The sequence below is a fragment of the Theropithecus gelada genome, chromosome 14 (genome assembly GCF_003255815.1).
Source record: "Theropithecus gelada isolate Dixy chromosome 14, Tgel_1.0, whole genome shotgun sequence".
In the NCBI taxonomy this organism is placed as follows: domain Eukaryota; kingdom Metazoa; phylum Chordata; class Mammalia; order Primates; family Cercopithecidae; genus Theropithecus; species Theropithecus gelada.
Window position 1 is genome coordinate 12,766,316 of NC_037682.1, and position 11,899 is coordinate 12,778,214.

An 11,899-nucleotide genomic window follows, 5' to 3' on the forward strand; every position below is an offset into this window, starting at 1 on the left:
AGGTGAACTAAACAGCTCACTAAACAGCATAGGACTTGGAACGCATGTTAGCTAGTATGATAATAAAGGGGCATGTATATCCATTCAGGCAGGGCGGTTTGACCAGGACCATGTGAGGAACCAGTGCTCAGGGCAGTCATGGGAGAAGGGGAGATGCCAGGAGTGAGTGAGGGGCACACACCTGGGCATTACCCTGTGTAGGGGAAAGGGAAAGGGGGACTGGATACCCACAGGGAAGGGAGCTGAGTTGGAGGCAACCCTCAGACAGATGGGAATGGAGAACTCACCTGCTGGGGTAAAGGAGGCAGTCTGGCCTGAAAGAGGAGAGCTAGCCCTGCCTGCCATCGGGTATGGCACGGGGAGTATGACTGGCCAATCTGTGGTCACAGGTGGGACAACTCCCCAGGACATTGCCACTTATACTCCAGAGAGAGTATGCGCCCCTGCCTGGCCAGGGTTCAGGTCCCGCCGATGCCCCTTTGACCAGCTCAGCCCAAAGGCCAAGTGACCATATCTACTTTGATGTTCTTTTGAAGCTTAGCCTTTTGGAGTTGGGTGTCCCTTAGATACCGATTAGGGCTCCTTTTGAAACAGTCCTACCTTCTGTTGGCTGAACCAAAGCAAACGTGGATTTGTTCTCACTTTGGCCTGGGTAACTTATGGAGCCCAAGGATCTCTGAATCCTTCTGACTCCCGGCTCCTGCTCAGCCCCTGGAAGCCAAGAGTGCCCCTTGTCTGCCTGGCATCATCCAAGGCTGTAGGTATCATGCTGGGCTGAGGTTGCAATGGGGGCAATGCTCATACTCTTAATCGCCCCCAAGTCCCAAAGCTGAGGTCAGCGGGGCCCATCCTGGGGGTTCCGGGGGGATTCACGCATGCAGCCCCGTGAGGCTGTGAAGCAGGATTAGGCCGGTAGCGTAGAGCTCCAAAGACCTGGATTTCAGTCCCTCTGCGCCACTTATAAACACTGTGACTGTGGGTAAGTCTCTTACCTCTTTGTACCTTAGTTTCGCCATCTGAAAAATGGAGATGATCGTATAACCCTACCTCGCAGTTGTAGGATTGGATGATCTGTGTGTCTAAGTCCCTAGCTCAGTACTCACATGCAGCGAGTGCCCAGGAGCTGGGAACAATTATAATTAACGGGGGCTGGACAGCACCCAACAGATAGGGCAGGGAAGGCCGTGGAGACGATCTGCCTCCACCCCCACCTTCCAGACCCCACTGCAAAGTAGGTTGGCAGTCTAATTCCAAGAGGCCAGGCGTGCCCAGACTTGGAGGTGTGGGGGTAGACAACCAGGAAAATAGATCAGGCTGGCCGGGGAGGGAGGAGGGCGCCTCTGTGGAGTAGGTTGTCACAGCATGTGGAGGTTGGGGGGCCACAGGCTAGGGTATCATGGTGGAGTTGGGGTGTCACCCCTGTGGGGGAAAGGGCCAGTGCCCTGGAGCCTGTGCCAATGCCATCCTCTCCCCTTTCTCCCCAGATCTACCTGTCCTGGAAGAGCGGGCCAGGGGAGGTGAAGCACTGGAAGGACATGATTGCCCGTCCCCGGCAGCCCGTGGCCCAGTGGCACCAGCTGAAGGCCTGAGTGGGGCCAAGGGAGGCCCAGGGGGCCGAGGGCCCGGGTCCCCATCATGCCCTCACCACTTTATGCACAACGCCCGGCCTGAGCCCCCTGCCATAGGGAGGGGAGGACCCTGAGGGCTCAGCCAGGGAGGGGTCCCAGGACTCAACTGGGCCCCGTGTCTAGGAAGTACCAGCCCCGTCCCCCACGGTCCAGCTTGGGGGAAGGGGCTCTGGGAGGCATTTTCCTGCTTTGCCCCTTTTCTTCCTGACTTACTAATACTAAAGAAGTTGGGGGACCTCGAGAGCCAGACAGCCAGACAGGCAGACCCCTCCAGAGGCCCGCCAGGTGGGCATGGTCCCCCGTTTTCTTTAAGGCAGCACCTGGAGTGGAGAGAGGCCACTCCCTGTCCAGCCCCCGAGGTGGACCCAGGGGAGGGGAGGCTGAGGTGTTTGGCCCCAGTCTGGCCAGGAGAGGCCCGTCCCCAGGGCAGTTTCAGGTGCCGGCTGGGCCCTGAATGCCTAAGACAGTATCTAGCCCGCTCCTGGGTCCTGGAGCCGCGGCCCTTTGTACTTGTGTTGTGTCCATTGTGTGTGTGCGTGGGGACAGAGGCCTGGAAGTGCGGAGGACTATGCGGAGAAGGCAGGTTTCGTGAAGGCCAGGCAGGGTTGGAGGCCAGGAGTGTGAGAGGAGAGGCCCGTAGGGCTGAGTGGGGTAGGGTGAGGCAGCAGTCAGGAACAGAAGAGCGGCAGATGCTGGAGCTGGGCTGAGAGCCGGGCTGCCTCCTGCCATCCCCCCATCTCCTCCCGTTCTCCCCTTGGTGCCCCCTTCTGCTCAGAATCTGAAATAGCTCCTTTTTCAGCAATTTCATCTCTTGAACACTGACTCACACCTTTTAGGCACCTACTGTGTGCATAGCATTCCACCAGGACTCATCTCCCTTCCTTCTCAAGGGGTCCTGAGCCCTGACTAGCTTTGCCCTAACTCCTTCATCAAAAGACCCCCCGCCAGCTTCCCACACCTCATACACAGCCACATCTGCCCTATTCTCCATGCTTTCCAGCTTCCCTGCCCTTCCTCGTCTCTCCCTGCCTGTGCAGACCCCCACCCTTCTTTCCTCACCCCTTCATCCCCCGATGCTTGTAGGCCTTCCATTCATTCCCTCTCATCGTGCGTGGTCTCTGATCTTCCATCACCTGATCTTCTCCAGGACTGTCTTCCCACCCTCCCCACTCCCTGGTCCCCGGGAGCAGCTCCTTCTGCCTGGCTCACTCACAGTGCAGGGAAAGGAGGCAGGGAGAAGACGAAGGTTCTGAGAGTTCTGAGGTTGCCACACACAAAGAAGCCGTGGTTTCTCTGCCTCAGCCACTGATGAGACTAGAACTGGCTTCCCCCTGGAGATGGCAGATTTCAGGCTGATCCCTGCTTAAGCCCTCTCATCCCCACGCTGGTCCTGGTATTGATAAAAGACCCAGCTGGTGACAAAGCCTCCAAACCTGGGGGTCCATGAGCCTGGGCCTGACATTCCAAGAACCACCGCCAGGTGGCGCCAAGCCCCCACAGTCTGTGGCTTGGTCAGCCCACAGTTCCACCCTGGATGGGCCTGTGACACCCCAAAGAGAAGAAGGGGACTCTGGATAGGGTCCCCACATCCAGGGCGTGGGGAGAGCATAGGCATTTGAGAACCATTTTCCTTCGGTCGGCTTCCCCTTGAGCTGAGCATTCTGCTTGCTGCAGTGTAGACGGGTCGCCTTTTGCCCATAGCGAAATTTTCTTAAATTGAATCTCACACCCCCACCATTTCCTCTCCCTGGGATCTGGAAGAACATCATACATAGTAGGTGAATCGTTTTGTAGAGTGAAGAATGCTAATGTAAAGCAAATAGTCACCCACGTTCCTTGTAAATCCAAATGTTTCTATATTGTAGCTTTGCTTAAAATGGGGTCGGCCCCAACTGCACCCTCCTCTTTGGCGGGCTGGGGAGCGGCCCCCAGCAGGGACGGGAGGGCAGCGACCCCGAGGCCACGTGGATGTGGGAGAGGGCGTGGTGGGAAGTTTTGAGTGGAGGAGGGGATCTGCCCTTCTCCACCCCTCCCTTGGATCCGCCTCGGTTTCCTGTCCCCCCACCACCACCCGCCTGCCCCGCGGAAGACTGCCCAGTGAGCGAGCCCCCGCCTCCCAGGCCCCTTCGCCTGCTAGGGAGCCCCCTGGGAATCCAACCAACTTGTATCGAGTGGGCGGGGCAATGGCTCCACCTTTTCCCGAGCCCCGCCCATGGAGCTCTTAGCCAATCCTATGCAGAGAGCATCTCCTGGCAGAGGTCTTTTCCCAACCAGACCCCATCCAGGCACATTGGCTACCAGGCTTGGGCTTCCCCAGCCCCCCCACGTGCAGGTGGAGCTCTGGGATGCTATGTCGGGGCGGCAAGCGGTGGGCCAAGGGCTGAGTAGGCTAGCACGGGAGGCAAGGGTGGTATGGGATGGGGCAGGGGTGGTCTAGGGTGATAGGAGAGCAGGGAATGGGGGAACTTGAGGGTGGGGGGCACTTGGAGCCCTGTCACCATCCCAGGACTTTGGGCAAGTCACCCGCACTCCCTGGGCCTCAGTTTCCCCATCTGTAATATGATGGTAATAATACTTCACCTACCTCACAGGGGAGGTTGTGAGGCCACCATCACCTGACCTGAGGGTCAAGGCAGGAGGACTCAAGAGAGAAGGTGCTACCCGTGAGCAAAGTGTAATTAGCGAATCCTGACAGCAAGGCCCACCTGCCCCTCCCCCACAGAGCCTCCAGAGCTAGCCGAGGCCAACCCAGGCCCATCTGTCTCTTCACTGTGTCGCAGGCCCCTTCATGGGCCTCATCTGCCATCTTTGTGGGTGCCCTAGACTTAGTCCTTATCTTGTCCTGGTTTCCTTTCTTGTGGCCATCTCCCCACGAAACTGCTGTATAAATTCCACCTGCCCCAGGACCCCCACACCTGCCCTCCGGCACCAGATGCCAGGGAAGGGACAGAGGAAAACAGCCACAAACAAGCCAGGGGCCTCCCCTGAGTCCCCCAGGGGTGGGGATCGGTGGCCACTGTTTGTATGTCCTTGAGCGCAAATGTTTTAAAAAAAAAAAAAAAAAAACCCCCCCAAAACAAAAAAAAAAAAAAAAAAAATTTTGCAGCGAAGAAAAATGAAGAAAAACTGAAGAAAAAAAAAAAACACACAGGAAAAAAGAACCATACAAAATTTTTCCACCACACATACCCTCTAAGCCAGCAAGATTTCCTCTTTGCAAAATCATATTTTTGTGGGAATGGGTCCTGCTTTTTGTGGCAAGGCCTGTTCTGATTAATAAAGGATCGTGAAAAAGTAGGGCCTTGGCTGTTTCCTCCTTGGGTCCCAGCCCTCCCTCACCTCCCCAGGGGCAGAGGCAGTGGGGTGAAGGGGATGGGGGCCCCGGGGCTGAGCCTCCCCCTCAGTGTGTCACCTTTGGGATTTGACTTCACTGGTGACCAGGCCCTTCCTGAGCGTCCAGCCCATCCTCAGATCTCTATAGAATATGATCCCACCGGCTTCCCAGAAAGCAGAGAGGCAGCTACATCTCCCAGATCAGGCCTGACGCAAAGCTTTTTGGGAGTAGAGTCCTCTAGGCCTCAGAGGTGCCCTCCAGGGTCACCCAGCCTGACGTCCCCTCCCTCAGTTCCCAGAGGACCCTCACCACCCTTCAAGGCAGCTCAGACAAACCAAAGGGGGACGCTCCAGTTTTCCCACCACCACCCACGGGGCCACTGTAGTTTCAGGCCAGCGCCTCCTTCCTGGTCCCTGAGGTGGGAAAGGGAAAGATAAGGAGCTCTGTGTCTGTTGGCTGGAACTGTGGCTTCTCTCAGCCCTCTTCTACTTTCGTTCTTTAGGATTAGAAAAGTCTTTTCTACTCAATAGAACAGGTTCCAGCCCGAGGTGTGGGAAGCTGGGTTGTAATCCCTTCTCCAGCCTCTGTGGCCCTGAACAAGCTCTTTTCTTCCTTCCACCTGTTTCTTCTGACCACGACAAAGCAATAACCATCCCCATCCCCTGCCCTTTCTTCCCCACCCAGCCCAGGGGAAGCTGAGCCCCCGCAGCTCTCAGGGTACTTCAGAAGGAAGGTGCTACATCTGTTTCAGACACAGGCACGAAAGGAACGAGCACATCCCTGTTGTCATGTGTCCACCTGCTGGCCCCTGGCCCTGCCAGGAGTGAAGCGGGCCATCCCATCCGCCCCCTGCTCCCAGCACCTGGGGCCAGCAGCTGCCTCCTGGAACTGCACTAAGTACCCCACCCAAAGCTGTCTGTCTCTCGTTTCCCGCAACCTGGTTTAGATATCCCTTCTGATCTCTGTTCCAGAGATTGGAGGAAGCCCTGGGGTCAGGTAAGTAGCCTCAGGGGCGCCCTTGGCCAGACCTTCTGTTCAGGCTTTCTCTGTGAGAGCAGCCCCAGAAAACGGAGCCTGAAGTCAGAGACAGCCCAGGCCCAGCACAGGTGGCAGTCTCTTGCTGCTGGCTCGGGCCCTTCCCTGGACTTTTTGCCTTCCTCTGTTTTTACTTCTCTGGGTCTGTCTTCATCCACGCCTGATCTGAGATGCTCCCCCACCTCTCCCTGTACCTGGGACCACCGCCCTCTGGTGTTTTCTTTCTCCTGTGAGTCCCCCCCAGATACTGCTACTTTCTGGAAGGCCATCCTGGGTTACGTCCTGCGCTCCTCTCCCTCCCCCGCAAAGACAACCAGAAAGACAAGGCTTGAGCACGCCGATGCCCCCGCTCGTGGCTTCCCTGACCATCTGTTTCCCGTGAAGACGCCCCGCTCCCCGTGTCTGTGTCCTGTGTGTGTGTGTCGTGTCTTGTTTAGATTGTGAGCCCCCTGGGCAGGGATCCCTGTCTGCATACGTGTTCCCTGTGGCACGCCCGGGTGTGCTAATAAATGTTCATCTTCAGAACAAGAGCGCCAGGTGTCTTGAGGAAGCTTTGGGACAGATGGCTGAGTAAGCCTGTGTGGTGGCACTGGAGGCAGGGAGGGACTTCTGGGTACGGCCCCCAGTTCCAAGAACCTGTTCTCCCCCTTTCCTGAGTCCCATGAGGGTGGGTGGGAAGGGGGTGAGGAATGGCATTCACGAGGCTGGAAAAAGCTCAGCCCTGGGTCTCCGCTGCCACATCGGCCAGCAGGGGTGCTTGCCTGGAGGCTGGTGGGGGCGGGGGCCTCAAGAACAGGTGCAGTTCTCAGCCATTCCACTCACAGACCTGACTGCCAGCCAGGGACCACGCAGCTCTTCTGTGAGCACTGGGTTGGGAGTCCTCACACGGCTTATGGGTGAGTCACTCGCCCTCCCCACCCTGTTTCTTGCCCTGCCGCCTCCTCTGCCTTTCCCTCCACTTGGTTCCCACAGCAGGAAGGAAGCTTCTTGCTCTGACCGCCAGCTCCCTTGGCCTCTGCCCCTGAATCCCTGGTACAAACATGACTCTTGCGGAATTTCCCTACCCTATTCCCCCATGGCCTGCCCACTTCTGACTGCCCCGGAACGATGTGGGGAACTGCAGAGGCAGCCCATCCATCCCATCCCATTGTTAAAGCGTCCCTTCCAGTCTCCCCTGCCCCCTGCTCCCCGGAGGCCAAGTGGGAATCACAGGAAGTTGTGGGTGGGGGAATGCTAGGACTCCTAATACAGTGCTCTCTCTGTCACCAAGGGGAGCTGTGACACCCAGCTGTCCCTGGCAGTAGCTCCCTCCCTACTCACATGGAGACAGAAACCCTCAGTCATGCTCTATGGCATCAGTACCCAATTTAACCACATTCAAACTTTTCAGAAGGGACTGGCTTCTGAGGGTGTAGAGCAAGTGAGTAGCAGAGCCCGGGACAGAGCCCATTCCCATTCCTCGGGGGAGCTCCTGCTCAGCTGGCGAGTAGTCATGGCTGCGGGTGCCACGTTTGACAAAGCAAAAGGGTAGGGCCCTGAGTGCCTCAGGATGTCCCAGGGGGACTCGTTGCCAGGACTTTGCCCCAACCTAGAGTCCTCAGGTGAGAGCAGCAGGGGATGAAGTACAGGGAAACAGACCAGACAGAGGGAGGAGACCTGAGCTCACTAATTTACTGCAAGTAGTAAATCTTGCACATAGTTACTGCAAGTGACCATGGCTGCCTCTGCACCCTCCTGCTCCTGTGTCTAAGGTTTGCATAAAGGAAGGTAGACAAACCCCTTGCATCAAGTATTGAGCTGCAGCATCAGATCTAAATAAACCCAATTCCTTGGGCCAGGTGCAGTGGTTCACGCCTGTAATTCCAGCACTTTGGGAGGCCGAGGCAGGCAGATCACCTGAGGTCAGGAGTTCGAGACTAGCCTGGCCAACATGGTGAAACCCCGTCTCTATTAAAAATACAAAAATCAGCCGGGCGTGGTGGTGTGCACCTGCAATCCCAGCTACTCAGGAGACTGAGGCAGGAGAACCGCTTGAACATGGGAGACAGAGGTTGCAGTGAGCCAAGATCGTGCTGCTGCACTCCAGCCTGGGCAACAGAGAGAGACTCCATCTTGGAAAAAAATAAAATAAAAGTAAATAAATAAGCCCAACTCCTCATGTACAGATGAAGAAGCTAAGGCCCAGGGGTTCGTGACTTGCTCAAGATCACTTGGTCAACAGCAGAACTAGGCCTGGAACCCGTCTTCTGATTCCAGGCCCAGGGGTATTTTCCCTATGCTGCGATACAAGTGGCAGGTCAAGAGGACAGTCCCCAGTCAGCTGCAGCTCCTACCCCACCTGAGTGATCATCAAATTACTTTCTCCAAGTTTCCAGACCCTGGAAGGCCCACTGGCCCTGACGGAACCCCAATAGGGGGAGCTATGGGAGGGACAAGGTCTGCAGCAGCCAGGCCCCAGACCCGCTTCCTCCTCGGGAAGGAGGCAGCCTCCGATCTTCCCCACCCACTTCCTCTTTCTGTCCATTCAAGGCCTTCACTCTCATTTGCAAGCTGACTGCCCCAGATCCATGCCCAGCCTCCTCCTTAGCCAGGGCCCAGCCCCGTGTGCCCACAGAGCTTCTGGGCAGGGCCTGACCTTTTGGCCTGGTATGCCCCTGTTGCCATGGTGATGAAGGCCTGGCAGGATCTTCTCCCATGAGATGGGCCTCCAGGCTTGGGGTTTTACAACTTTCTTCCTTTCTTTAAATCGTTATTCTTTTCCTGAACAACAAGGGGAGAAAGAAATGCCAAAACAGAGCAAAAAGAGACTAAGAAGGAGAGAGACAGAAAGAGGAAAACAGAGCGAGAGAGATGGAGTCATGGAGGGGGTGGAGGGGCAGCGCCAGTGAAAGAATAGAGAACGATCAGCCCAGCTTGAGGGTGATTCAAAAACATACAAAATCTTCTGCAGAATTAAGCAGTGAGATTCCGCAAGGCAGGACAGCAGCCTCGAGGGGCAAACGCCACTGCTGACGACAGTACTTGTTCCCCAGACAGCACACAACAGCTGGCAGGGTCAGTCTGACATGGAACAGGAGGTACGTGGGGTGGGGGCAGTGCCAGAGGGAGTCCAGGGTCCCCACAGCAGTGGGTTCCGGTGCTCCCAGGGATTATAAATAAACAGGCACATGGGAAATGCACATTCTTTCTCCAAGAAATATAATTTATGTTTACAGCCAGTTGTTTTTTCTTCTCCCTAAAGAAAACATTACCATGTGGGGCTCCGGCCCCAACAGTGTCCCTGAGTGTCCTTGGCCCTGGCTCCCTCGTTCCGTTATTGCTTGGATGAGGAAGATCTGGCTCTGGGAATTGCAGAGCAAGGCCCCTTTCCTCACCCCCTCGGGGCTGTCCCTGGTGACGGAGTGGAGGTACAGCGTGCCAGTCCCGTGCCAGCCACCCTGGCTGTGCCCATTTAAGGGAAAGGAGAGTGCAGGCTGTGGGAGAGGCGCTGAGCAGCCTCCCAGAGCAGAGAGCCCCTCTCTGCGGTGCAGGAGGCCCTGGAGGCACGGTGGCTTCTTTTCAAACTTGACAGTTGGAAGGCTCAGGCCATGGGGTGGGGAGTGGAGGGGGAGCTCCCTCTTCCCAGCAAGATTCCAGGCACACGCTGGGAGGCTGGGAGAAGAGAACAGAATAGGGTGGGGGTGACCCCCTGCCTTCTGTGCCCCATACGAATCTCAGGGGGCCGGGGAGGGAGGTATGTACTCAGCTCTGGTGGAGGGGTGAGGGCAGCTTCGGTGCTGGGGCCCCTATCTGTTTCCCACTTCTATCCCGGGCACCAGCCCCACTCCAAGCCCCTGCTCCTGGGCCAGGCCCTCCTCCCAAGGGCAGTCCGACCCCACACAGGCACGCAGTCCACCCCAGAGGTAGCGGTTCCTGCCCTAGAAAGGGTGGGCCTAGGAGACCCAAACCCCAGAAGGAGGGAGGGTGGTGGGCGCCCTGCATCCAGACTCAGCGAGACGTGAAGATTCTGTAACCCTCAGTGACCCTGGTTCCAGGTGGAAGCTGGCGCCTCTGTTATCAGTGGCTCCATCGGGGACTGGACCCAGCCCAGACTTCTTGGTCTGACAATTGCCCACAGATCAGCCAGGGGATAGTCAGTCCTCTCACTACCTAGGAGTGTCTGAAGATGCGCCCCTGCCCTGCCTATGCTCGGCAACTCGCCAAAAGTGGCCGCTCCATTGCCCCAAGTAGGGGCCCGCCGGTCCCGCAGGCCTAAGCAGCCAAAGCTTCCCAGAGCCCCTCCTCTCAGAGGGGCTGAAGCCCGTCAGCCAGAACATAGGCTCAGGTGCCCAGTCCTGGAGCGGCTTCCAGGGCGCGGAGGCTGCCCCTGGGGGCGCCCAGAGCCCGGGAACCAGCGCCGCCTATGAGCAGGTCTTCCTCCTCCTCATCCTCAAAGGCCCGCGCTGGGCGCCGGGGCGGAGGCCGGTGTGTGGGCTCGTCGCGCTCCGCCATGCGCTCGACGGCGCCTTCGCCTACGAGGAACACGGTGTCCGCGACGCGCGGAGGCCCGGTGACGGGGTTGTGGTCGTAGGAGAAGACGCGCAGGGCGCGCAGCGGGTGCAGGTCGGGGAAGCCGCCCAGGCGGTTGCGGTCGAGGTCGAGGATGTGCAGGCGGCCCATGCGCAGCAGCGCCGGCGGGAACTCCTCGAAGCGGTTGCCGTAGAGCCAGAGGCCGCGCAAGCCCGTCATGCGCGGCAGCTCCGCCGGCAGCGCGCGCAGCCGGTTGTCGCCCATCTGGAGCGACTGCAGCGCCACCAGGCGCAGCAGCGGCCGCGGGAAGCGCCGCAAGAAGTTGCCCTCGATCCAGAGGCAGCGCAGGCTCTGCAACTGCGCGAAGTCGGCGGGCAGCGCCAGCAGCCTGTTGCCGCCCAAGTAGAGGCGCGTGAGGCGCGGTAGGCGGCAGAGGCCGTCAGGCAGGCGCTCGAGCTTGTTGAAGTCCAGCGCCAGGATGCGCAGCTCGCGCAGCTCCTCGATCTCCTCGGGCAGCTCGCGCAGCCCCGTGCCGCTAACATACAGCTTCTGCAGGCGGCTCAGCGCGCACACGGCGCTGGGCAGCCGCCGCAACCGCCGCCCGCTCAGCTCCAGCTGCTGCTCGCCGCTGCGCAGCTGCTCCTCCGCGTCCGACGGCAGCTCATCCGGCGTGGACTCGGCGATGCCCATGGTCACGGGCCCCGGCCGGGGCCGCCACCACCGCCACCGCCCGGCATCGCCCCGCCCCGGCTGCCCCCCGGCCGCCCCGACGGTGTCGGAGCCGCGCCGGCCTCCGGGCCCCCCGCCCCGGCCTGCCCCCGCGCCGGGAGGGGGGCCGTGCGGGGCCGGGAGGAGGCACCCACTTGGGGCACCGCCGCCGCGCGCTGCGCTCCACCGCCCGCCCTCTGGCCTCCCCCGTTGCCTCCGCCGGAGGCCGACTGGCTAGGGTTCGCACTGACTCGCAGCTTAGCGACCCGTCTCCCTGGCAACCCCGACGCTCGTGCGGCTGCCAATGAGGCGGAGGGAGGGCGGGGCGGGGCGGGGCCAAGGCGCCACCGGAGCGGGGTCCCAGCGCCGGAGCCCGCCCCCTACCTGCCCATCCAGCCCACCGCAGAGCAAGCGCAAGCCGAGAGATTCCCCTCCGGCCAAGCCTGGCACTGAGACCCGACGCCCGACGCCGTTTGGTGTGCGATTGTGTGCGCCCCAGAGCCGTGGGTCCAAGAGGAAGGCCAAGGAAACGCCGGCAGTGGATCAAAGACGCCGTACTAGAAGCTCACAGGGAGGGGCTGAGGGGCGCGGTCACTGCCGGTCATTCACGTCCAGCGGCGTGCGGCCGGCCTACCTGCTGTGATCACTTCAGTGTAGTAACTCGAAACTGTGTTACTGTCTGGCC

General features: G+C 59.2%; 2 protein-coding genes across 4 annotated transcripts in view; one reads left to right on the plus strand and one right to left on the minus strand.

The window, feature by feature from the left end:
* The window catches only part of SYT7 (synaptotagmin 7), a 66,006-nt gene extending 59,481 nt beyond the window's left edge, over positions 1–6,525 (plus strand). For all 3 annotated transcript variants that reach the window (XM_025358129.1, XM_025358130.1, XM_025358131.1), the window contains one exon: positions 1,485–6,525. In XM_025358129.1, the coding sequence (XP_025213914.1) occupies positions 1,485–1,589 (105 nt within the window). In that variant the 3' untranslated portion in view covers positions 1,590–6,525. The remainder of the gene's footprint in view (positions 1–1,484) is intronic.
* Positions 6,526–9,178: 2,653 nt separating this feature from the next.
* LRRC10B (leucine rich repeat containing 10B) lies at positions 9,179–11,440 on the minus strand. The gene has a single exon (XM_025358132.1). The coding sequence runs from the start codon at positions 11,194–11,196 to the stop codon at positions 10,318–10,320; it is 879 nt and encodes a 292-aa protein (XP_025213917.1). The 5' UTR covers positions 11,197–11,440; the 3' UTR covers positions 9,179–10,317.
* Positions 11,441–11,899: the final 459 nt, after the last annotated feature.

Coding starts and splice junctions, on each gene's coding strand:
- LRRC10B (XM_025358132.1), bottom strand. CDS start 11,196: ATGGGCATCGCCGAGTCCACGCCGGATGAGCTGCCGTCGGACGCGGAG.